This window comes from Cebus imitator, unplaced genomic scaffold, assembly GCF_001604975.1.
Source record: "Cebus imitator isolate Cc_AM_T3 unplaced genomic scaffold, Cebus_imitator-1.0 Scaffold612, whole genome shotgun sequence".
NCBI lineage: Eukaryota > Metazoa > Chordata > Mammalia > Primates > Cebidae > Cebus > Cebus imitator.
The window spans coordinates 538,095-565,631 of NW_016107927.1; the positions used below are offsets into that span (position 1 = coordinate 538,095).

Consider the following 27,537-nt stretch of genomic DNA (forward strand, 5'->3'; position numbering starts at 1 on the left):
AATCTACATGATTCTCTAGTGGAAAAGGCTCTCAATTTCAAAGCAAAAAGTGGACACTTTAATAAACTTAATAAGAATGTTCAACCAAGAGTTAGCTCCTAATTAAGCCAACTCCCAATTGCCCATCAGTGACTCATCACAGCTGCCTTTTCAGTCTGGCTCATTGACTGCCAGGTCCACGGTCCTGCTCTCTTTTCCTTTCTCTCCTACCCTCTTCCCTCCAGAAAAAGGTCAGTTAGTGCTATGCCCTGAGGTGAGCTGAACAGTGCTCCTCAACAAAATTCATGTCTAAAATCCATGTTACCTATAAATGTGACCTTATTTGGAAAGAGGGTCTTTGCAAATGTAATCAAGTTAAGATGACCCATACAGAATTAGGATGAGCCCAAATTCAGTGGCTGGTGATGTTGTGAGGTGGAAATATAAACCCAGGCACCCAGGGGAGGCCACCTGATGACAGAAATGGAGACTAGAGTATTGTCTATAACCAGCCAAGGAACACCAAAAATTCCTGGCAACCACTGGTAGCCAGAAGAGGCAAGGAAGGTTCCACCCTAGAGTCTTCAGAGACAGAATGGCTCTGCCAACACCTTGGTTTTAAACTTCTATTCTCGAAAACTGTGAGTTTTGGTGGTTGAAACCACCCAGTTTGTGGTTAATTGATACAGCAGCTCTAAGAAACTAATACAATTGTCTGCTTGGCAATGTGCTATGCACTCTCCAAATTAAAGGTAGGAAAACAGGAGATGAAGGGAAAAGAAAACTCAGGATAGCCAGATAGGTTTATGCATCTGACCGATCAGCTCATACCTACATTACTTTGCTATTGTGTAAATATGGAGATTGGGGGGAACACACATTAAACACAGAACATACAATGAAGCAGCATGTTGGGCTGTTGAGGTTATGAAAGGCAAAAGGCATATATGTTAATGTTACCCTAGATCACTGCTTAAACTATCTATAAAAAACTGGGTTTTCATTACCATGGGAGTAAGTCCAATAAACTAGTATTATTTTCCATTTGAAACTCACTACTGTTTCTTCAGCTAGTTAGTAAAGAAAGTGCTTGGTTGGCATTCCGGACCGTGTTGTATTTTAATCGTGCATTCTACTGGGCTTCCTTTAGCCAAATGCATATCAGCTGAGCTCACACATGTTTTCAAAGCACATATGGAGGCTTCCACCTACATCCCACTAGCCTTGTCAAACATGAAATTGACTGAATCAGTGTGTACCTACCAAGTATGTTTTCATGGCGCATTAGCACAGTTTGGTAGATTTCTGTTTCTCGAAACCAGCTGGCTTCTTCAGTGGTAAAAAATACTTTGACAGCCACTTTTTCGCCACGCCATTTACCCATCCATACTTCTCCATATCGGCCTTTACCAACTTGCCGGACCATCTGAATCTGTTTGGCAATAGTTCGCTGAACCTTTATAGAAAAAAGTAAAATGTTTGAGCTCTTGATGAACGAAACCCTTTAAGACTGGCAAAGAGGTAGTTCACCTCATCAAAAAGCATGGTGTACCCAACCAACTCCAATTAAAAACTTATAAGGTACTTTTTTTTTTTTTTTTGAGATGGGGTCTCTCACTCTATCGCCCAGGCTGGAGTGTAGTGGCACAATCTTGGCTCACTGCAACCTCCGCCTTCTGGGTTCAAGTAATTCTTCTGCCTCAGCCTCCCAAGTAGCTGGGATTACAGGTACCCACGACCACGCCCGGCTAATTTTTTTTTGTATTTTTAGTAGAGATGGGGTTTTGCCATGTTGGCCAGGCTGGTCTTGAACTCCTGACCTCAGGTGATCTGCCCGCCTCGGCCTCCTAAAGTGCTGGGATTACAGGCATGAGCCACTGTGCCTGGCCATAATGTACTTTAAAGCATGAAACAATGTACTGTGAAATTATAAACAGGTTATTCAATGTGGCTGGCTGTTGCAAAAATGGTGATAGTAATTCCCCTCCCACTGCACACAGCCATGGGTAGTCTTGGCCCACAGACTCAGGGCTTAGGCCACATGACTTGCTTTGGATAATTGAATAGCAAACGTGATGCAAGAAAAGACCTGACAAATGTTTGTGCACTGGGGCTTGCCCTTTCCTGCTGCTTTGGGAACCCTGTGACCAACGAATAATGGCAGCGTGAACTGCCGGCCATGCGTGTAAACTGTACCACCTAGCTCTAGCTAAGCAAGTCCAACAAATGAACTGCCCTGCAGACTCACAGACTCATGAGAAATAATGTTTGCTGCTTCAAGGCACTAAGTTTGGGGTAGTTTGTTATGCAGCAAAGTCCAAATGACAGTTAAAGATCTTAAAAATTCGGCCGGGCATAGTGGCTCACGCCTGTAATCCAAGCACTTTGGAGGCCAAGGTGGGTGGATCACCTGAGGTCGGGAGTTCAAGACCAGCCTGACCAACATGATGAAACCCTGTCTTTATTTTAAAAAAAAAAGATCTTAAAAATTCCATCTATAAGACTCTACATGATCTGGCCTGGCCCCATTATTTCCTGTGACCACCTACCCATAAACCTCTTGTTTGACTTATCTCAAGTTTCAGAATTCACTCAAGCATATTCCTGTCTCTGTGTCTTTTTGAATGTCCAGTTCCTAGTTAGAGTGCTATTTTCTCACTTAAACACCTTCAAAGCACACATAACCTCTCAGTTGCTGCACTTAACACGATCATAACTTTGTTCTTATTTACATATGTATTTTCTTGAATTCCATCCCCTGCTCACAGGATATAGGTATTTATTTGGACAATATCAGAAGTACTTTAATATTTGTTAACTACAAGATGTACATGGACTGTTATCTTTCATTTTCAGAAGCATTAGTGATCATTCTAAATTAAAAAGATCACTACATTCCAAGTTGGAAATGCTTCTAAAATGGACTAGATTTTGTGCAAACCTAAACAGACTTCATGTATCATTTATTATAGAATCCTTTTGTAAGTTCTGTTTTGTGTTTTTTTTTTTGAGAAACAGTCTCACTCTGTTGCCCAGGCTGAAGTGCAGAGGCATAATCTCAGCTCACTGTAACCTCTGCCTCCCAGGTTCAAGTGATTTCCTGCCTCAGCCTCTGGAACAGCTGGGATTACAGGCATGTGCCACCAAGGCTGGCTAATTTTTGTATTTTTAGTAGAGATGGGATTTCACCATGTTGACCAGGCTGGTCTCAAACTCCTGACCTCAAGTGATCCACCTGCCTTGGTCTGTAAGTTTTTTTTTTAAGTCAAGATTATTAGGTATAATTTACATAAAATGTACATTTTTTGAGAAAAGTACAAGCCTTAGTGCAACAAATCTATATCATATAATCACCAATACCACAAATAAAATACAGAACATTTTAATCATGTAAAAAAAATTCTCACTTTTTGGCCAGGTTCGGTAGCTCACACCTGTAATCCCAGCACATTGAGAGGCCAAGGTGGGTGGATCATCTGAAGTCAGGAGTTTGAAACCAGCCTGGCCAACATGGCAAAACCCCGTCTCTACTAAAAAATTACAAAAATAAGCCAGGCGTGGTGGTACATGCCTGTAATCCCAGCCACTCGTGAGGCTAAGGCAGGAGAATCACTTTTGTGTCTGGCTTCTTTCATGTAGCATAAAATTCTTTTGAAATACACCCACTGCTGCTGCTGCATGTGTTAGGAGTTGTTCCTTTTTACTGACGAGTAGTATTTTGCTGTATGAATGTACCAGCATCTGTTTATTCATTTATCAATTTGTGAGCTTTGGGGTTGTTTCCAGTTTATGTCTATTATAAATAAAACTGCTAAGAACATTCACATTCAGGCCTCTGGTGGGATAAGTTTTCATATCTCTTGGGTAAATAATTAGCAGAGGATTGCTTCATTGTAAATAGAATATGCCCTTAACTTTCCAGACAATTGTCAAACTGTTTTTCAAAATGGCCATACCATTTTGCATTCCAGTCAGCAATGTATGAGATTTCTAGTTGATCTACATCTTTGTCAGCACTTAAAATTGTCAGTCTTAGCCATACTAGATGTGTAGTGGCATCTCACTATGCTTAATTTGCATATCTGCTGATGCTGAGCATCTTTGGACGTGCTTGTTTGCCATTCTTGTATCTTCTTAGGGGAAGGGTCTGTTCAAATATTTTGTCCATTTTTTTTTAATTGGGAGTGTCATATTGGAGTTGTAAAAGATCTTTATATATTTTGCACAAAAACCCTGTTATCAGATCTGTTTTGCCAATCTGATTTGTCTTCTCATTTTTTTAACAGTGTCTTCTAAATAGCAGTTTTAAATTTTGATAAAGCCTGATTTATTATTAACAAAAAATGATTCATGCTTTCTATGTACTGAGAAGTCTGCCCAAACCAAAGTGGCAATAATTTTTTTCAGGCATTTTCTTTTAGAGGTTTTACACTTTCTTGAAATGCTGCATTTCAAATTAATTTTGCATATAGAGTGAGGAGGTAAGGGCTGAGATTAACTTTTTGATAAATGGATTCCTGATTTTTCCTGCACCATTTGTTAAATGCCTTTTTCCAATTGAATTACTTGGGTATCTTTGTTTAAAAAGAAAAAAAATCAATTAACCATTTAAGTGCATGTCCCTTTCTAAACTCTATAATCTGTTCCATTGATCTATCCTTAAGTTAGTACCAAACTGTGATCGTTATTGAGCTTTACAGTAAGTTCAGCAATCAGGTAGTGATTCCTTTGTTCTTCTACTTAAAAATTGTTTTGGCTCTTCTAGTCCTTTGCATTTCCATGTAAGTGTTAGAATAAACATTACTTTATATAAAAGTTGGCTCTGATTTTAATTTGGATTCAAATGAAATTACAACCAATTTGAGAAGAACTGAAATCTTAATACTAAGTCCTCAGATTTATAAACAGCTCCATTTATTTAGGGCTTTATTAATTTCTAGCAATGTTTTATAATTTTCAGTGTGCAGATGTTGCATAAACTTTGTTAGGCTTATTCTAAATATCTCATGGTTTTTGATGCTATTTTAAATGATACTGTTTTTTAAATTTCTTAATTGTTGCTAGTGCATATAAATTCAATGATATTTACATAATGATTCTGTATTCTGAAACCTGATAAACTCAATTACTGGCTGTAGTAATTTTATCGTAACATTCTTGGGATTTTCTACATGAACAATCATGTCTGCATATGAAGGCAGTTTTACTTTCAGCTTTCCAACTCAATTTGAGTTATTTAATAAGATAAATTATAAAATTAGGATCAGGTTGGGTTCAGTGGCTCACATGTCTAATCGTAGCACTTTAGGAGTCAAGGTGGGAGGGTCGCTTCCACACACACACACACACACACACACACACACACACACTAGCCAGGTGTGGTGGTGCATCCGGTAATCCCAGCTACTTTGGAGGCTGAGATGAGAATCGCTTGAATCTGGGAAGCAGTGGTTGCAGTGAGCCAAGACTGAGCCACGGCACTCCAGCCTGGGTGACATAACAAGACTGTCTCAATAAAATAAAAACAAAACAAAATAAAACGAAATAATAAGAGACAGTTTCTTTCAACTAATACCATTAAAAACTAAAACCTATCTGGATATCTAGTGTTCATAATACAGATCCTCTCAAACAAGAGTTCCCACAACCCACAAATCTGAGTATTTCCATATACAAATGAACCTGCTGGGATTATTTTTTCCCCTGATACCAAGAATCAGTCTAACTCTGTTGGAATTTATTTGCAATCCCTTTAAAATTATTTTTATTGAACTATGTTTTGGTAATAGTTTTTTTTATTTTTAACTGAACTGTATCTTGGTAAAATACATTGATTATGTTTTGGTAGTATTATACTGAAAGAAGTATCCTCTCCAAGAATATCGGTTGAAGAAGTTTCTTTTTGATTTCAGAATCTGAAATAGTTACAGTTCCCTCAGTCAATCAGTATAACCTTATAGATGCAAGGAATCTTATTCCTGATTCCTCTTTAAATTGGCTGGTAAAATAAATGCTTAGAGCAAATCTTGTGAGCTAACTCTTGCCCTTCATACAGAACTTCATGATCTAACTTTTCCTGCCCTCTCTATGGGACTTGGTTCCTAACCTTGTTTATAGCTCTATCTTACTTGCCTATTCTACTTTTTCTTGGTTTGTATTTCTTATTTTTAACTAATTTCACCTTGCAATAGTGCACGCCTCTTTCTAAATCAGGAGAAAAAAATGTGTCCATTATTGTTCCCTGATCTGCAATAATTATGCTGTCTAGCATCGTGAGGACACATTTTAAATCAACACACCATTCATATTTACATGAACTTTCAACTTACCAATAAAGGTAGTCCAGACCCACTACCAGAACTTTGTGACTGATCAATAAGGTCTTTTAGTGATTCTCCAACTGGAATAAATGCTTCATCCTGTTCCAAATCACGATTGTAACGACGTCTGCTTGAGATGCTCTTGCAATAATGTCTTTTAAAAAAGCAGAAAACAATCTATATTAAAAATCGAAAACTATAAAACCCTAAGGTAAGAAAAACCTTGAGGTTCTCTACACTGTTACCCTTCCTTCAGACAGAATCCTACGCAAATTAGCCTTATCAGTGGATAATATATACTGTTAAATACATCTAAAAATGGAGTTTGGAGTTCTATGTATCATGTTAAAATGGAAAGATGTCTACGTTGTACATAAAAAAACTATCAAAATCAGATACGAAGTGTCATCCTAGCTATAAAAAATATACAACTTCAAAAAATCACAATGTAAGTTTCTCTACATTCCAACCCAAACCTTGAAGTCCTATTTTCACACTTTTGCCAACTTGACAGATATGAAATGCGTTCTTTTAATTTGCTTTCCTCTGGTTACGAGCGAAATTGAACTTTTTTTCCACAGTTCAGTTTTTTTCTGTGAACTGCCTGTTAATATTTTTAACAAACATATGTTTTTCGAGACAGAATCTAGCTGTATTGCCCAGGCTGGAGTGCAGTGGGACGATCTCAGCTCACTGCAACCTCTGCCTCCCAGGCTCAAGCGATCCTCCCACCTCAGCCTCCTGACTAGCTGGGACTACAAGTGTGTACCACCATGCCCAGCTAATTTTTTTTTTTTTTTTTTTTTTTTTGCATTTTTAATAGAGATGGGATTTCCCTATGTTGCCCAGCATGGTCTCGAATTACTAAACTCAAGTGATCTGCCATGTTGGCCTCCCAAAGTGCTGAGATTATAGCCATGAGACACTGTGACTGACCAACCTATGTTTATTGCACATGATTCAACTGAAGTGTCCCCTGAACTCTTCTCCTCACTGATTTGTAGAAGTTAATCTGTACACCAAATCTTGACAATGTGTTTCAACAATCTTCTCAGTCTGTGATTGTCACAGCATTCTAAGACATTTTTATGTCAGTTTTTAAATTTTAGTGTAGACAAATTAATCTTTTCTCTTTTCTCCTGGGATCAGGAGTTGATTCTAGCACAGGAGTTGATTCTAGCACAGGAGTTCGAGATAAGACCAGCCAGGGCTCAAAGCAATCCTCCTGCCTCAGCCTCCCAAAGTGCTGGGATTATAAGATTACAGGTGTGATCCACCGTGCCTGGCCTGGTTTTAACATATTGATTCTCTCATTTAGTCATATGATCCATTCAGAATTTATAATATATAATGGAAATTAAGAAAGTATTTTCCATGTAATTAACCCAATGTGTTTAACCCATTTTTATAATTTTATTTTAAAACTTTATATGGGTAACTGACTCAAATGGTTTAAAATTCAAAAGGCACGAAAGAGTACATGGCAAAAAAAATCTTCCTCCCAGCTCTATCCCTAAGCTATCAAGTTTACTTCCTTAGAAGTGAACTACTTCCCTATTTCCTTAGAAACAGAAGTACTTCCAGTTTCTCTGGTAATTTTCTTTAGAACACCAATGTCATTCTGCACCTTGCTTCTTACCTGGGATATCATTTCACAGAAGTACATAAAGTATCACCCTTTTCTTTAATGGCTAGGTAATATTCCACTGCATGGCTGCTAGGCATTTACCTACTGGTTATTTATTTATTTACTTACTTACTTTCTTTACTTACTTACTTACTTACTTTACTTACTTACTTAGAGGAGTCTCACTCTATTGCCCATGCTGCAGTGCAATGGCACAATCATGGCTCACTGCAACCTCCACCTCCCGGGTTCAAGCAATTCTCCCTGCCTCAGCCACTTGAGTAGCTGGGATTACAGGTGCCTGCCACCACGCCCTGCTAATTTTTGTTTTTTTTTTTGGTAGAGATGGGGTTTCGCCATGTTGGCCAGGCTGGTCTTGAACTCCTGATCTCAGGTGATCCACCCATTTTGGCCTCCCAATGTGCTGGGATTATAGGCATGAGCCACTGCACTCAGCCACCTACTAGTAATATTTAGACTGTTTCTAGTCTTATTGTATGCAAGTGTGACATACAATTTTCTACCACCTCTGCAGTAGGAACTACTGAATTTGGAACTTTGATGCAGTACCCTGCTGATCTCCTTAAAGGCTGCACCAGTTGGAATCCCTTCACCAACTTATGAGAGTGCCTACTTTCCCTACACCTTTATCCCTACCCTTGTGTTATAAACTTTTAGAACTCAGTTTTAAACTTTATCAAATTTTATATTTATGGAATTGAATATTTAATTTTATCAACATCTTTACTCAACTATCTTTGAATGTCATACAGTTCTCCGTGGCTTGGCAACAAAAAAGCAGTCCCTTTGTCTCCTCCTCCCATCCATTTTCCACTTCTTAGAATAAAAAATTATGACTTTTTGAAGCTTATTTAATATTTACCTCATTCCTTTTTTTTTTTTTTTTTTCCCCGAGATGGAGCCTTGCTCTGCCGCCTAGGCTGAAGTGCAGTGGTGTGATCTCAGCTCACTGCAACCTCCGCCTCCCGGGTATGAGCAATTCTTGGGAACCCCAACTACAGGCATATGCCACCATACTAGGCTAATTTTTGTATTTTTAGTAGCGTTGGGGTTCCGCTAGTTGGCCATGCTGGTCTCAACCTCCTGGTCTCAAGTGATCCACCCACCTCAGCCTCCCAAATCGCTGGGATTACAGGAGTGAGCCAGCACACCTGGCCCTCATTATTTCTAAATAGCATCCTTACATTTGACATTTTAAGTTTTTCAGTCTTAGGCTTTAACTACTGACCTTACACTGAATATTTATACACTTTATTGACCTTACACTAAATGAATATGACAATTTAAGTGTTCATTTAACACGTTGAGGCTTCCCAAAACAGAAATACCTCCATCTTCACATCCTCCTGACAGAGTGACATTATTTGTTTAGCTCAACATTCAGTGCTTGCATTGTTATGACTATATAAACTCTATCCACATGTGGCCCTCGCTGTATATAACATGACTATTGTTTTCTTTCCTGCACACCCTCTTCCCCGCTTCCTAGAGCACAGGCAAAGATCCATTACTCTGGAGGGAGAAGCAGCAGCAAAGTCCCTCTGCCTCTTGGGAATGTGGAAGAAATGCTCCCTGTTCCCTCACCAGGTTAAGATCCTCTGACGCTGAGAAAGAGGAGATGATGACAACTTTTTCTCTCCTTGTGGGCATAGGATCCTACAGCAGGACCACATAGAGGTCAGCTACCTCTGCAGGAGGAGGTGCAGGAGCCCTGAGGAAGCTGCATCCTTAAGTTCCAGCAACACAGAACCTATCTAAGGACAACAGGCACACCCCCTCACTTTCCACCTGTCCTCTAATGTGAATAACACGCAACAGCAGATGACCTCTGCGGGAACATGAACTGTGACTCCCACAGAGATGCAACCATGTGGTAAGAGCTGAAAGCTAGGGGGGAAGCAGGAATTCAGAGAAAAACCCTTCCTTCTGCACTCAAACCCTCACTCCAAGCAAATGAACAGCAGCCCATCACTGAAGGAATCTGAAACTTGTGAGGCATTGAAGGCCCAGACCCAAACACTGAACAAAACCCCAACCCAAATCGACTCCTGACTAGACTGAACACCTTCTGCCTATCAACAGCCTAAGAGGAGGTGAGCCCATTTCAGGAGTATATATTTATCTCAATGTCTGTTTTTCTTTTTAAAACTGATGTATAATAGTTGTACATATTTTGGGGGTACATGTGATACCTCGATGCATGTATACAATTTAAAACGCACAAATTAGAGTAACTGGGATAGCCATCGCCTCCAATATTTATCTTTTGGTGGGGAGGAGGAGACAGGGCCTTGCTCTGTCACTCAGGCTGCAGTTCAGTAGCGTGATCTGGGCTCACTGCAGCCTCTGCTTCCTGGGCTCAATCCTCCCACCTCAGCCTCCCCAGATGTGGAGCAGCTGGGACCACAGATGTGTACCACCAAGCCCGGCTCATTTTTTATTTTTTGTAGAGATGGGGTTTTGCCATGTTGCCCAGGCAGTGTCTTTGTGTTGGGAATATTGCAATTCTTCTCTTAAAGATGAGCAACTTTGAAATATACAATAAATTACTATTATTTCCCTACTGTACTACCAAATACTAGAATTTATTCCTTTTATCTATTAGTAATTATATTTTTGTGCCCCATAATCAACCTGTCTTCATACCCTCTTCCTCTAAACTTTCTAGCCTCTGTTATCTATTATTGTACTTACTACCTCTATGAGATCAACCTTTTTAGATCCTACCTATGATTGAGAAAATGTACTATTTGTCTTTCTATGACTGGTTTATTTCACTTAACATAATGAATTCCAGTTCCGTTCATGTTGCTGAAAATAACAGGATTTCATTATTTTTCTGGCTAATATTCCACTGTATAGACCACATTTTCTTTATCTGATTCCACATCTTGGCCACTGTGAATAGTGCTTCAACACAGGGGTGTGGAGAGGCCTTCAATATACTGATTTCCTTTTGCATATATACCAAATAGTAGGATTGCGAGACCACATGGTAGTTCTAATTTTAGTTTTTTGAGGGACCTCTACACTGTTCTCCATAGTAGCTATGCCAATTTACATTTCCACCAGCAGTGTGCTAGTTTGGGTTCCCCTTTCTCCATACCCTCCCCAACATTTCTTTTTGATAACAGCCATATTAAATGAGGTGAGGCTGATATCTCACTGTGACAATCTCTGCTATTCTTATCATGATGTACAATATCCAAATAAAGTTACAAGACCCACTAAAAAGCAAGGAAAAATCACTCACTGCCAAGAGGGCAGGCAATCAAGTGGACTAGTCTCAGATAGCACTTGTGCTGTTGCCACCAGGAGGGCCTGTCAGAGAACTGTGATTAAAAGGGAAAGGCATCTGGTGAAGGTGGTTAACAGGAATACACAGATGGAGAGTCTCAGCAGAGGAATGAAATGAGACAGGAATGTGAAAAAGGTAAAACATGCTATCAAAGATGAAGAATTATTTTGATGGGCTCAACAGTACACAGCCTAGATGGACAAAGGTGAAGAAAAAAAATCTGTGCATTTGAAAATAGGTAAATAGATGTTACCAAAAGTAAAATACAAAGAGAAAGAAAGAGAAAAACAGAAGAATTAAAGAGCTGCGGCACAACACCAAATAATCTAAAATATGTATAATTGGAGTCTCAAAAACAGAGACAGGTAAAAGGACAGACAAAATGTTTAAAAAGAGAGTAGATAATTTTGCAATAATAATGAAAGCTATCAAACCATAGATTCACTAAGCTCAGTGAAATATGAAGCAGAATAAATGCCAAAAAAGAAACACACACACTTCTAAATGTATTATAGTCGAGTTGCTTAAAGTCAAAGATAAAAAAAGATAATGAAGAAAACATTAAAGGATGCCATGAAAAATATTACAACAAATATTACATCAAAGATAAAATTTATGTCAGAAGGTATACAAGCGGAAGACAGTAAGTGACAGTTTTAAGGGAAACAAGCTCGAGCCCACCCAGAATTCTACAGCCAGTGAAAATACCTCTGGAAAATGAAGGCAAAAGACTGCAGACAAAAGCTGAGAGGAATTATGGCCATCAGACCTGCACTCCAAGAGGTTAAATTAAAGAAATTCTTCAGGCAGAAGGAATATAGTATCAAATGGAAATTTGGATCTAAAACTTAGAATACATGGAGAGTGCAGAAAGTGACAAAAATACATGTATATATAGGGCATTTTTTTCTTATTTTTAATCACTTTAAAAACTAATTGGTAGCTCCTTTTTAAAAAGTCATTCAATTTTTAATATTTAACTACTGTAGGACCAGGAGTCCCCTAAGGACAATGAGGGTAATGGGCCCATTATAAAGCCAGAAGCAGGCTTTTTATTTGACAAATTCATCTGTGAAACTATCTCCCAAGCAGAAATTCTGGGCCAAGAGTGGCTGGCAAACATCAAGACTAAGTATCCACTGTGTGCCAAGCATGAGGGACACATAAGATTCACCATGGGCACTCTTTATAATTCAATAGGAAAGTGGTAATTTAAACAGCCAGCCAGTTGATTATCAATATTAATGGTTACGTAATCTCTGCTACCATTGAGATTCCTGTTGAATGGGAAAGCAGACTTCTGGCAAATACACATGAATAAGTAAATGAATACTTGCCAAAGTAAAAAAATGCAAGACAAAAGTAGTAAGTGTTATGGGGATGGATCATAGGATCTAAGCAGTTTTAAGGATTAAAGGAGCTACAAAAGGGGATGCCAGAGGAAACAACCAGGAACTGGTATATGGTACAGAATGATGCTTCATCCACAGTGGAGGCAGGCCATGGTTACAGAGAAGGTTTTAGAGAAAGTATCGGTTTTGAGGGTCATGGGTCATGTTGTCATGAATGTAAATGAGACTGGAGAATTGCAGATGTATCCAATCTGGAGGAAAACGACCACATCAGGAAAAAGGAAAATAAAATATTAACGAGGCACACAAAACAGACAAACCTTAGTATGTTGATGGACAGATCTCTCTTTAACTTTAATCTTACCCTTTTACGGTTTGCTGCGGAGAACAACTTGTGACTTGTTAAAGTTCAGCTAAATATGAGTGAATATCCCAAATTACAGATTTTGTGTATCTGATCAATAATGAATCTTCACGTAAACTAGCACATGAAGTTCAAAAGCTAAATAAACAGAGCAGTCACAAAGTTCTACATAATGTGTATAAAAAAGCCTAAATGATCAGTTCCTGACATCTGATTGTGTGTTCTGTGAAGTGTTATAGGTCACTCACTTGAGTGTGCATGGCCTGAGTCTAAGATGAGTGGTCTTTTCTGTTCATCTTAAAAGATATTGTTAGTCTGTGTCAGGGTCACTTGGATCTCCATTTCCAGTTCTTCATTTCTTTAATGTGGATTCTTATCTCCACCTGGCCTGTCTTTCCACCCGAAGAACTTCCCTTCACATTTCTTGTTGTGTAGGTCTGAGGGTTTGGAGTTCTTTCAAGCTTTCTATATGACCGGAAGTCTTCACATTACCTTCATTTTTGAAGAATATTTTCTCTGAGTATATAATTCAAGGTCTGTGACATTTTTCTTTAGGTACTTTATTTATTTTTGGAGACAGAGTCTCGCCCTCTCACCTAAGGCTGGAGCGCAATGGTGCAATCTCAGCTCACTGCAACCTCTGCCTCCCAGGTTCAAGCAATTCTCCTGCCTCAGCCTTCTGAGTAGCTGGGATTACAGGCATGTGCCAGCACACCTCACCAATTTTTTGTGTATTTAGTAGAGACGGGGTTTCACCATGTTGGCCAGGCTGGTCTCAAACTCCTGATCTCATGATCCACCTGCCCTGGCCTCCCAAAGCGCTGGGATTACAGGCATGAGCCACCACCTCGCCTCTTTGGGTACTTTAAAGATGCTGGTTCATTATCTTCTTGACTGCACTGTTTCCAACAAAAGGTCTGCTGTCATCCTTAACTTTGTGCCTCTGTAATAGATTATCTGCCTTTTTTCCTTCTTGCTGCATTTAATATTTTCTCCTTATTACTGGTTTTGAGCAATACAGTCATGTGCTTTTAATGCAGTTTTCTTCATGTTTTTTGTACTCAGGGTTTACTGAGCTTTTAGCTATATGGGTTTTTTATTTCAGCTTTCAGATATATGGGTTTATGGTTTTCATTAAATTTGAAAAAGGTGGGTATGGTGGCTCTTGCCTGTAATCCCAGTCCTTTGGGAAGCTGAGGCAGGTGAATCACTTGAGGCCAGGAGTCTGAGACCAGCGTGGCCAAGATGGTGAAACTCCTCTACTAAAAAGACAAAAATTAGCCAGGCTTGGTGGTACATTCCTGTTATCCCAGCTACTTGAGAGGCTGAGGCATGAGAATCGCTTGAACCCAGGAGGTGGAAAATGCAGTGAGCTGAGATTGTGCCACTGCACTCCAGCCTGGGTGACAGAGCAAGACCCTGCCTCAAAATAATAATTAATAAATTGAAAAAATTTGATCATTATTTTGTATGTTTTTCATCCCTCTTCTGGGAATTCCAATTATATCTCTAGCAGGCCATCTGAAGTTGTCCCACAACTCACTGATTCTCTACTCATTGCTATGTCTTCATGTTCACTCATCTTTTCTTCTACAGTGTCTGTCACTAATTTGATCTAGTATATTTTTCATCTCGGATATTATAGATTTCATTTCCAAAAGTTTCATTTTGGTCTTTTACAAAATCTTTCATGTCTTGATTTAACTTTTGTTGAGTATAGTTATAAAAATTATTTTAATGTCATTGTCTGCTAATTCTAAAGTCTGTATCAGTTCTGGATCAGTGGTTTTGGTTGTTTCATTTCTTTCCTCATTATGGGCCATATTTTCCTACTTCTTTGCATACTTAGTATTCATTTTTTTGGATGGCAGATATTGTAAATTCTACCTTGCTCGGTGCCAGATATTTTTATATCCCTAGAAATACTGTTGAATTTTGTTCTACGATACAGTGACTTGGAAATGACATGATCCCTTTGGAGCTTGGTTTTAAGGTGAGACCAGAGCCATGCTTAGTCTAGGGCTAATTATTCCCCACCAATGAGGCAAAATCCTCCCGAGTCTTTCAATCAAAGCCTATGAATTATGAGGTTTTCAACTGTCACAACTGGTGGGAACAGACCTTACTCCCAGCCTTGTATGAGCACCAAACACTGTTTCCGCAATCACTTCAGGTGTTCTTTCCCCAGGCTTGGTGGCTTCCTCACATGCCAGTGCTGCTCAGTACGCAGCTGAGTGTTTGACGGTTATCCTCTGCAGGTCTGGAGCCCTCTGTGAGGCCCGCTCCTCTCCAGCACTCTGGCCTACGAACTACAATGGCTACCGACTCCCTAGACTCTGGCCACAACTCCTCGACTGAGACAGCCTGCCGGGTACACCTGGGTTCCCCCTATGTTGCCCAACCCAAAACTCTGTTCAGGGAGACAGTGGGCAATCACAAGGCTCACCTCACTTGTTTCCTGTTTCTCACAGATCAGTATTCTTCACAGCCTGATACCCTCATTGGCAACTGCTAGTATATGGGTAGGGTTTACTGATTACAAGCCTCACTATAAGATAATCTGCCTGGACCATTTCACTGGGCGTTAACAACAATATTTTTAGGTTTTATCTCTTGGGCTGAACAGATTTCCCTAAGAAGAAACATCTTATCTATTGCTTAGAGAGCACACACCTGGCTGACAGGTTCTATACTACGTAGTTGAAGGCATTGCAAGCAGTCTGAAGACACACCACAATGAAAAGTATAGGAGGCTCTGCAGTAATGCAGCATGAAAAAAACAAAAAAAAGAAAATTACAGGTAGCTCATATTACAAAGGGTTGATTTCTGAATATAAAGAGCTTCTATAAATCAGAGAAAAAAATCTAAGCAATTCAATGGAAAAACAGGTCTCCCAAAATGAATACATGATTTAAATAAAAATATAGATGGCTTTTCTCTTAAAAGAAAAATAAAAGGATATTTAACAATATTTTACTATATACATTACAGGCTAGGTGCAGAGGTTCACACTTACAATCCCAGCAATTTGGGACGAAGAGGTGGGTGGATCACTTGAGGTCAGGAGTTTGAGACCAGCCTGGTCAACATGGTGAAACCCCCATCTTTACTGAAAATACAAAAATTAGCCAGGTATGGCAGTGCATACCTGTAATCCCAGCTAATTGTGAGGCTGAGGCATGAGAATCGCTTGAACCTGGGAGGCGGAGTTTGCAGTGAGCCAAGATCATGCCACTGCATTCCAGTCTGGGAGACAGAGTGAGACTCTGTCTCTAAATAAATAACATAACATAACAAAATAACATATACATTACAGTGCCCTTGTGTAATAAAGGAAAAAATGTGTAAAAAAAAGTATTTTTATATGAAAAATATAAATTAAAATCACCTTGAAATATTATCACCTGTCTTACTGGCAAAGATTCAGCTATTTGACAAAGGGACTTTTAGCTTAAAATAGCAGATTGAGCATACTTGCTTGCTTTTACTGGCCCACTAAAACAGCAATAAATAATTTTTAACTTCTTTGTCTAACAAGCAAGGAGAAAAGATAAAATAACAGTAAACATTTTTGGAATTCATGAAGCAGATGAATGAGTATTGACTTTGCAGACCGAAAAAGTCGGATTCTTAGGCTAGAAATTGAGAAAACCAAGAAGCAACCAGTTTACATTATGGAATTCCCCAAAAACTTAGGAACTGGCCATTGTGGGTATCTCTGGAAGTAAAGTTGAGGGTGACAATTACACTAAGAAGACTTCTTGAAAGTCAATTTTCAGAAAGTCAGACACTGAATTATTCACTACTGTGTTAACAAGCCACTCCCAAACTAATTGACTTAAAACAGCAATTGTTATCTCCCTGTTTCTGCGGATCATGAATTCAGAAGTGACTTGATTGGGTAGCTCAGAGTCAGACAGCAGCTGAGACTACACTCATCTGAAAGCTTGACAGGAGCTTGCAGTCAATTCCAAGGCGGCTCACTTCCAAGGCCGACAGGCTGCAGGCTGGGTACTGGCAGAAGGCCTCAGTTCCTCCCTGTGTGGGCCTTTCTCAGTGCTAAGTGTCCACACAGCATGATGCCTGGCTTCCCCCAGAGTGAGTGATCCCAGAGACCATGGTGAAAGCTGCAATGCTGTTATAATGTAGACTCGGAAGTCACTTTTGCCATATCCTATCTGTCACACAGATCAGCCCTGATGTGTTACATGAGGGGACTGACCAAGGAGAGGAACCCCAGGCAGTGAGGATCACTAGGGGCCAATTGGGATGCTGGCTACCTCAGATGTGGAGCTCTCCTCTCCAATGCATCTCCTAGTCTAAATAATCTTGTGACTTTCCCATCACCTCCCTAACAGAAGGTTTCAAGTCTATTATCTGGAAAGACCCAAAACACAGTTTCTCAACTGTGGTACCCCATTGTTGAGAGTGAAGAATTATAATAAAAACATAGAGGTATGTGAACGTCTTTTCCTCGGTAATCTGAAGTGTTTCCTTTACCATATACTAAATTTCTTTATATACTTGAGTTTATTTATGGGTTTACTAACTTGTTTCATTAATCCATCTAAGTCAGTATGATAATGTTTTATTACTGAAGTTTATGTCCATTAGGAGCTGTCTCTTATTATTATTCTTTTTTGGCAACTGTCTTCTGAAATCATGGCTACATGCAAATAACTCTCAAGCTCCAAATTTCTAAAGAAATGTAACATAGTGGGCTTCTTGGGACAGACTGAAAACATTCATATACAAGAAAGCTCACTATTCCATTAATAAGAAAATTATAAGTATTCATGAACACACAAGAAGTATGAAATTGTGCCCAATTAATTAATTGGTGGTAAGGTCCTTTTTCCTTAAGAGAACTATAGTCTACTTACATAAAGGAGATACATAACCAGAGAATACAAGTTAATGGTTTCTGCAACTGGCTTTACAAATAGCAGTTGACATCTAATATTTGACAAAATATTTTGCTTCAAAATAAATATCTTCTTACTTGTAACAAAAGCAGCTGGAGAAGATGATCATAGCAATTATGCAGACAGCCATAGAAATGAGCAAAACCAGCCATCGAATGCTGCCATCAAAAAATGGACCTGACAATGAAAGTAAACAATGAAACAAACAATGAAATGAAAAAATAATCTGTAGTGTTAAATTCTAGGTAGCTTGGTTACTGTAAAACCAGAGAAGTTATTTGACTAGAATCATGCTCTGACTTTTCTTGGCTAACCTACCTATGACAACAGGGGGCAGTGTGGGTTGCAAATACTGGTTACACAAATTGGTCCGACAACATTCTATTGTCCGGCGTAGCTGGGCTTTCGGAGAATCCTAAAAGAAGAGTAATGGTAAAATTAGAAATGGTTTGGTATTTTAAACTGATAATAAATCTTTTTAGTATTCATAAAATACAATTTCTAATTCAGTGAGTGAAAAGGACTTGCAAATTTTATATGTAGAAACAGATTATTGAAAGACTTAAATTTGTGCTGAAATAGTGAAAACTGGAAAACGGCTTTTCCTAAGAACATCTCCATGTGGATGGTGTGTTAGGCACTAAACTAGAACATCAAATCTGAGCTGAGGTAATTACTATCATAAACTGATCTGGTACATATGATCTCACTGTGGTGCTGAGATATGGATGAGATTTATGATCAGACTAAAAAGTGGGGGGTGTCCTAGTCCAAAGAAAAGGCTGGTTAGCAAGGCGGCGGAGCGTGCAGAGGCCGCTGCAGACCCTGCCTACGCTAGCCATGAGGTCGACATGGAGACAGGTTGAGCATCCATGGTGAGAGAAAGGCAACTACAGAAAGCATTCCTGAAAGCTGATTAGAAACCACCAACCAGAGGAGACTGTCCCTAAGATAGTAGAAAGCTGGCACAGAGAAGGACAGTCATCAGAAAGGCAGCAGCACTTACAAGTGATGTTTTATTTGATTAACAATACAGTATCTGACAAGTTGAATGCTGCCATTTCAGCACAGCCTGGGAGAACTGCCATTCTGGACCAACATGTGAACAGAAAAGAACTGTTTGCCACTATACAAGTAGCAAGAATGTAAGCACAAATTAACCATGTTATTCTTAATATCAGATGGCCAGAAAGGAAAAGCCTCAATATAATTGGCTATGACTTTAAAAAGGTAAACATGAGCCCATCAGTTTCTGTTGGCAAGATGGTCAAGAGCATCTGGAAATCTCCAAATACATGTTTACATTTAAGTTTTATTAATAACTTTTAAACAATTTTTACTTTTAACTGAGCATACAGAGAGAGAGAGAAGAGTTAGGGTTAAACTGGAGAGTCTGAAATAATCCCAGATTCAGAGAAAACTTACACGACTAATGAAATGAAAAGCACATAACTAATGATGAATGAAAGAAGTGCCAAGCATCCAAGAAGGGTTCCAGGAAGGCTAAAATGAGCTTGGCCTTGCAGAAGAGAAAAGTGGGAAGAAAAACCAAGAAAGGGCTTCTCTGGCAGCATGGGGAAAAGGATTACTAGGCAACAGGTGTACTGCTGACATGATAGTAGGCGATGAGGACAAAAATGTACAATTCTTCAACTCCTGTCTTGTTTCTTCTTCTCTGCGAAGGATGCTGACAGGGATGACGAAAGTAGCTCGAACACTACTAGGTGGAAAATGACATCCCAAATGTATGAAGAGACCTTACGATGCTTTTGTATTCTATGAGTTCCTATCTTCTAACCCAGGTGAATTATATCCCAGGAAGATGATAGCACTTGTAAAAGAGAAGGCTGAAAGACAGGTGTGATTTAAAGACTTTAGAAAGAAGGAGAGTTGGAAACTATAATAGATAACTGAATGTTATATTACATTACTTTTATTTAAAAGGGAAAAAAAGTAGACTTGAAGCTGAGTAAAAGCTGGGTATGACTGTGTGTGCCTACAGTTCCACTTACTTGGAAGGTTGACACATGAGGATCAGTTGAACCTAGGAGTTCAAGCCCAGCCTGGGCAATAGAGTGGGACCCTATCTCTAAAAACAGTAATAATATTTTTAAAAAAGAACACAAAAATAGACTCTGCCACCAGATTAAGGCAGCATATTGAGATAAGGTCTCAATATTACAGAAAATGCAAGGGTTTTGGAATCAAACAATTGGAATCCTACCTTTGCCAGTTATTCACTTTGTGACCTTGACCAAGTAATTTATCTCTGGGCTTTAATGTGCTAAAAAATACAGGCTAGCTGGGAGCAGTGGCTCATGCCTGTAATCCCAACACTTTAGAAGGCCAAGGCGGGTGAATCACCTGAGGTCAGGAGTTCAAGACCAGCCTGGCCAAGATGGTGAAACTTCGTCTCTACTGAAAATACAAAAATTAGCTGGGCGTGATGGCGGGCACCTGTAATCTCAGTTACTCGGGAGGCTGCGGCAGGATCACTGCTTGAACCAGGGAGATGTAGGTTGCAGTGAGCCAAGATCATGCCACTGCACTCCAGACTGCACTCTAGACATGACACTGCTCAGACTGGGCGACAGAGCAAGACTGTGTCTCCAAAAAAAAAAAACAGGTTAAAAAAATATGAGCAGGGCACAGTGGCTCACATCTGTAACCCTAGCACTTTAGGTGGCAGAATGGCTTGAGCAGAGAAGTTTGAGACCAGGATGAGCAACAGAGTGAGACCCCATCTCTAAAAACATTTAAAAATTAGCCAGGTATAATCACAGCTATACCACAGAAATATAAAAATAAAAAATTAGCCAGGTATGGAAGCACCCCCCATGGTCCCAGTTACTAAGGAGGCTGAGGTGGGAGGACCGCTTGAGCTCAAGAGTTTGAGGCTGCAGTGAGTTGTAATTGTGCCACTGCACTCCAGCCTGGGTGATAGAGCAATATCCTGTCTTAAAAAAAAAAATCTGCTTTATAGTATTGTTAGGGGAAACAAGGTAGAATATACTGAATCCCCAAGATACTATACACATATAGCAAATACTCAATAAATTAATTTCCCTTCCTCTGAGCTTGACATGAATCCCAGATGAGGTTCTAGACTAGGCCAAAAATCTTATGAGCCCCTAAAGACCCAACGTGGCTTCACTAAGAATAAGCAACACCTGACTCATCTCATGTTTGTCTTACTCAGGTTAACTATGTATCTGGGTCGGCAAAACTCTGGTTTGTCTAGATTACAAATTTGGGTGACACAGCCTTTCCTTTTCCTGCACTCTCTACTCCTACCCTCTGCCCAAGTCAACTTGTATTTCTAGATTTATGTGGAGAATACAAATTCTTGTGGGAATGGCAGCTAGGTTTCTTTTTTTTTTTTTTTGAGATGGATCTTGCTCTGTCGCCAAGCTGGATGGAGTGTAGTGGCGCAATCTCAGCTCACTGCAACCTCCAACGCCCTGGTTCATGCGATTCTCTTGCCTTAGCTTCCCGAGTAGATGGGATTACCAGTGTTCGCCACCATGCCCAGCTAATTTTTGTACTGTTAGTAGAAATGGGGTTTCACCACAATGGCCAGGGTGGTCTCCATCTCCTGATCTCATGCTCCCCCCCCTCAGCCTCCCAAAGTGCTGGGATTACAGACATAAGCCACTGTGCCTGACTGGTAGCGAGGTTTCTGAAAAATAATTTGTCGTATAGGAGGAAACAGGGTAAGCAAAATTTACCAGTGCAGCCTGGGGAGTGGAAGGAACACAAGGCCTGGGGATAGGCACTCACGTCTGTTCTGCACCATGCCAGAAACGTGAGGCCTGATGATAGGCACTCACAGCTGTTCTGTGCCACACCAAGAATGCGAGGCCTAGGGACAGGCACTCACGTCTGTTCTGCACCACACTTGGCAGTATGTGAAGGCATTGGGGAAAGGTTTAGGATGAGCATGAGAGAGCTGTGCTTGGGTGAGTTGCTCTACTTGGGTGATGTTTACCAAGAAATACAGAAAATTAGGTAAGTGCTGGTCAAAATTTTTGCTGATATAACCCAATTCTTAAAAGCAATGTATCCCTCACATATTTTTCAGGTGACACCTAAAAATTTTCACTATAAATTTAATAATTTCTGGCTTACTGCACACAATGACACTTTGAAATAGAAGTATTACATCATTTTCAAATAGAAGTGTTATATCAGTTTCTAATGCACTCAGTAGAATCTAAATAGCATTGCAATTTGATACCCATTATCATCATTTCTAAAAAAAATGAACAAATGCTTCTTTTAACAGTGAGATATTTTATACTAGAACTCTTATTTCTTCTTGAACTCTTATTTCCTTTCAGTATCTCCCACAATAATTATGTCCTAAAGTAATATATAACTGTCCACATTAAAGGTAAGTACATAAATTCTTTTATTTCCTGTAACTGTATGTCTTTAAGTCCTAGAAAATTATTCTCCTTTATCATAATCATTATTACCATAAAATTGATCAAAACAATATATATATTACAATCTTTATTAAATATAAACTTAAGAAAATGTTACCGGAAAAGGCATTTTTTTTCTTTTTTTGAGACAAGATCTGGCTATATCACTCTGCACACTGGAGTGCAGTCATATGATCTCAGCTTACTCCCAGGCTCAAGCCATCCTCCCATCTCAGCATTTTTTTTTTTTGAGACAGTCTTCAGGCTAGAGTGCAGTGATGCTATCTCAGCTCACTGCAACCTCCACCTTCTGGGTTCAAACGATTCTCCTGCCTCAGCCCTCCAAGTAACTGGGATTACAGGTGTATGCCACCACGTCCAGCTAATTTTTGTAGTTTTATTAGAAACGGGGTTTTGCCATGTTGCCTAGGCTGGTCTCAAACTTGTGAGCTCAAGTGATCTGCCCGCCTCAGCCTCCCAAAGTGCTGGAATTACAGGAGTGAGCCAGCCCGTAATTGCCTAAAGTCCTTCCAAAGCCTATGCTAAAAATGCCATAAAGATTCTATCATCAAAAATTATTTTCAATGATCTAGCAACTTGGTTGAAAGCAAACAACTGAAAACCATCTGTCAGGTAAACACTTATTTGATATCCCCACATAGCCTATACTGATGTCTTTATTTCAAATTACAACACAGTTTGGAAATTTGAAGTTTTACACCTCAGGCCTTCAATTTGTAAACTAGGAGGGGGTGACTATGAAGAGAGGAAGGGAAAGAGAACTGCTGGAAAATGCTTGAGAAGTTTCTGTTCTCAGGCAAAGAAATATTCAGCAACAGGACCTACGGAAGTTCAGGATCCAAAAACCAATTCCCTTAAAACTATCTACGTGCTTGTTACCCTTGTATAACACAGTTTGAGTGTACCCAGGGATACGGGTAACAGTGTGAAGACGGCTGTTAGAGAATCAATATGGTCAAAGCTGACATCTATTAAGCCCTTACTATGTGCCAATTATGCTAAACTATTCACATGTATATCACTTGATCCTTACAATAATTCCTTCATGGATGAGAAAACAAGAGAGCTGAGTGCCTTGCCCAAAGGTTCATAGCAGTATATAGACTTGAACAGCTTGTCAAGTTTAACTACTAACTTGTAAATTCAGTTTAGGACAGGCCTACTCTTGGGGCCTGTAGGACACTGGTTATTACTGCTGGGCTCAGTGCCCTAACCATAGCTCTTTATTCAATTTTTTTAAGTGATTAAAAAAATGTATAGTATGTGTGGTTGATAAATATGCAAATAGCCTAAAACTGGAACAACTAAATTAGCATCCTTTAAATCCCAACAAATTAGAAAAAAGGATACTTATAAGATAAAATTCACATAGGCAAGTATATAACAACTAAATAGGAAAACTCATTCCATTCCCATCTACTTGTTTGTGTGAAGAAACCAACAGCACCAATGAAGAGTGGAGGAGATGTGGCTCAGCAGCCGCATGAGTAACAGGGTGATTTCAGCCGACAGAAAGCTCAATGGTTCGAGAATATGGTGTGACTGCCAAACATCTGACACGAGACTTGGCTGTGTTTAGAAAAAGGGAATAGGGTTATTTATTCTCTATTTTTTTCCTTGGTCAGACCACACTCAATTCTGCCTATTACACTGAGGAAGTGGAGAGTGAATAACTCCAAAGCTGATCATATAAGGAGCAGCTGAGGTCACTGTGAACTACTATTTTCACTGGGCAAAGACTAGCAGGATGAAGCACTTTTTTTACTTAGTAAAGGGCTGTCACCTTAAAGAGAGATTAGGTTTGTTCTCTATGGTCCAAAGAGTCAGACAGGAAGATAGATTTGCAGTCATTTGCAAAGAGGGTGATTCCAAATATTAGCCGAGAGGTTGAAACATGTAACCTCTAAGGTTTCTATCCATCCTGAGAATTTCTAAATAACAGGAACAATTTTCTAACATAGCTCGGACTTAAATTATGCACAAACAATTCTATCTGGAGCTGGTGTTTGGAAACACTGGAAGGATCTCCTGGGACAAAATTATTATCCAGAATTTTGAAGCAATCAGGTTTATAACCAAGGACCATCAGGATGCTCATAAGCTATTACCATCCTGATTCCTTTGCTGCTGCTTTTAAAGTAGCCCCACTAACACCTCCTTACAAGGCCTTAACATTTTTTTTTTCAATTTTAGTGGTTTCCCTTGAGTTTGCAATATATCTTTAACATTTCTAAGTTGTCTCCGAGTGATACAAAGGTTATTGCCAATATCTCACAAGTCTTTTCAGTAAATGTTATAATCTACAAATAAGTGTGAAAATATCATTTTTGCAGTCATGACAACCGAGAATGATTTAAAACTTTTTATAGTAAAATAATCTGGAATTTCAATTATGATAATCGTATTACTTAAATAAAATTTTTATTTTTAAAGAAACAAGTTAGCTGCAATTATTGTGTTAAGAAATCTTAGAAACTTTTTCTCATTGAAAGTTGTAATCAGTAGCCAAAGATGGTTGAAACTTAAAAAAAGATTTTTATTTATCTATTTTTTTTTTTTTGAGACAGGGTCTCACTGTGGCCCCTGCTGAAGTGCAGTGGAAAGATCTCGGCTCACTGCAATCTCTGCCTCCCAGGGTCGAGCAATTCTCCTGCCTCAGCCTCCCGAGTAGGGAAAAAAGAAAATTGTAATCACGCTGGCAAAAGTGGCTCACACCTGTAATCCTAGCACTTTGGGAGGCCAATGCGGGCAGATCGCTTGAGCCCAGGAGTTTGAGACCAGCCTGGGCAACATGGTGAAACCCCATCTTTACAAAAAAACAAAAATTAGCCAGGTGTAGTGGCATGCACCTGTAGTCTCAGCCATTCAGGAAGCTGAGGTGAGAGGCTGGTTTGAGGTTGCAGTGAGCAGAGATCGCAGCACTACACTCCAGCCTGGACAACAGAGCCAGACACAGTCTATGGAAGAAAAAAAAGGAAAAAAGGGAAATTGTAATCAATTAGCTTTTCAGAAATGATTTATTTATAAATTATATATTTGAATACAGGACACAATGTAGACAGTATACATTCCTCCAACACATTTACTGATGTGAACATACAGCAATGTGTGCCTCAGGCATGTTTCTCTTAGGGAGAAATCATGCTTTCATGCGGCCCCTCCCTCTGTCTCATGGGTCCCAAATTATATCTTACTTTGCACTGAAAATCAGATCCTTCATATTTCATACACCCTGAAGCTAATGTGGTTTCTCCCTGGTCATCTTCTTCTATGATGGCAAAGCAATGTCCATTAGTTCTAAAACAGAAAAAAAAAATGAAACATAAATTCACATAAAAAGTACTAATGAAATTTGAGTCTGAATGTGAACAGGTATGGATGGCCTTTAATATTTTGTTTTGTGATTCAGAATTGCATTCACATGTGATTTATTGGCAAAGTCAAATAGGTTTTAAGACAAATCAAAGTTATATCTGAGCTAAGATCTAAAAAGCCAGTGACAATCCTATGTCAAGTAGAAAAGGATTTCTACTAAACAAGTCCTCTACATGTGAGTTATGTGATTTTTCTTTGCTAATCACAGGCATGTGATCACAGAAAGCTGATTTATAAAATTTTATAACGTAAGTCATGTTTGGAAAATATACTTTAAAATACTTGTCTCTTTTTACTCATATTTTCAGTATTCCCATATTGTACATGATAATAGATAAAAACGAACTTTTCTCTGAAACATACAAATAGACTCAATGACCAAAAACAAAAGCGGTGGGGGGGGGGTGGAAATTGGGAAGAACAGATTAATCAAGAGCCTGAAAGGCATCTTTTACTGAATATGATAGGAAAACAGGGAGAACTTTGAAATAACCTTTCAATCAATTTACATACCTATATTTAATGAAATTCTTATCATTTTAGTGTTAGTGTCCTGGAGTTTCCCCTTAATATATTCATACAGACTTTAACAGGTATGAGAGAAATTTCTAAGAGCTTTTTCTATACTCCTATTTATTGTTAGTATCAGGAATTGTGCTGCTTCTACTTAGAAGAATTTTGCAGAATTCTTTGTTTTCTGTTAGGAGAAAATGTTAAGTGTGGGGTAGAATTCTGTTAAAATAGATGATTCAGTTTTACTCTGGGTTACTAAGGTACTAACAGAAAACCCATTGTATCAGGCAGGTGCTACAGGCAAGAAGTTTCGCAAAAGATTATTTGGTGACATAGTGGGGAGTAGTCCCCTGCAGGCAAACTCCCAGGAAGGTGTAAATGGAAAACTAGTCACCTCAGCCACACAGAGCCCACCACCATGAGGGAACAAGTAGCAAACCTAAGACCCGGTGGTCATCACATGGGTTCACGAGTTTACATGCTTTCTATCTGGTCCATTCAAGGAGCATACAATTATTAAGAAAATACAAAACACAACATTCATTATTGTTTTTATAACAAGGAGACAATTAACTGACTGATGAGGCTGAGTTGTTCAGGGAATTTTTTTGGTTTTATTAAGTCAATACGTCAGTGCCTCCAACAAATGTGTACTAGAATTACATGATCATACATAAACATGTTTCATAGTTAACATAAAATACAGTAGAAAAATTAAAATAGTTTTATAAATCAGATTTGGATTCCTTAAGTTCACAGGTAAGAAAAAAGCGTAAAATTAATTAACACAATATGGTTCTCATATATCTGCAAAGCATTTCAACCAATTAAGAAGTAGGAGGGCCGGGCATGGTGGCTCCCGCCTATAATCCCAGCACTTTGGGAGGCCGAGGTGGGTGGATCACGAGGTCAAGAGGTCGAGACCATCCTGGTCAACATGGTGAAACCCCGTCTCTACTAAAAATACAAAAATTAGCTGAGCATGGTGGCGCGGCCTGTAGTCCCAGCTACTCGGGAGGCTGATGTAGAAGAATTGCTTGAACCCAGGAGGCGGAGGTTGCGGTGAGCTGAGATCGTGCCATTGCACTCCAACCTGGGGGGTAACAAGAGCGAAACTCCGTCTCAAAAAAGAATAAGTAGGAGGCCAGGTGTGGCAGCTCACACTAGTAATCCCAGCACTTTGGGAGGCTGAAGTAGAAGAATGCTTGAGCCCAGGAGTTTGAGGACCAGCCTGGGCAACAAAGCAAGACACCATCTATAGTTTAAAACAATTCGTTTTAATTAAAAAGTAGTAGCAGGCTGTGGGTGAGCTTT

The 27,537-nt window shown here is 39.3% G+C and overlaps 1 protein-coding gene across 1 annotated transcript in view; it reads right to left on the reverse strand.

Annotated features, from left to right (window-relative positions):
• Nucleotides 1-27,537, reverse strand: part of BMPR1A (bone morphogenetic protein receptor type 1A) — a 175,239-nt gene that overhangs the window by 8,907 nt on the left and 138,795 nt on the right. The window contains exons 5-10 of the mRNA XM_037734391.1: nt 25,530-25,632; nt 18,206-18,302; nt 17,965-18,064; nt 6,309-6,453; nt 1,172-1,435; nt 877-895 (exon numbers count right to left, since the gene is read on the reverse strand). Coding sequence (XP_037590319.1) covers nt 877-895; nt 1,172-1,435; nt 6,309-6,453; nt 17,965-18,064; nt 18,206-18,302; nt 25,530-25,632 — 728 coding nt within the window. The remainder of the gene's footprint in view (nt 1-876; nt 896-1,171; nt 1,436-6,308; nt 6,454-17,964; nt 18,065-18,205; nt 18,303-25,529; nt 25,633-27,537) is intronic.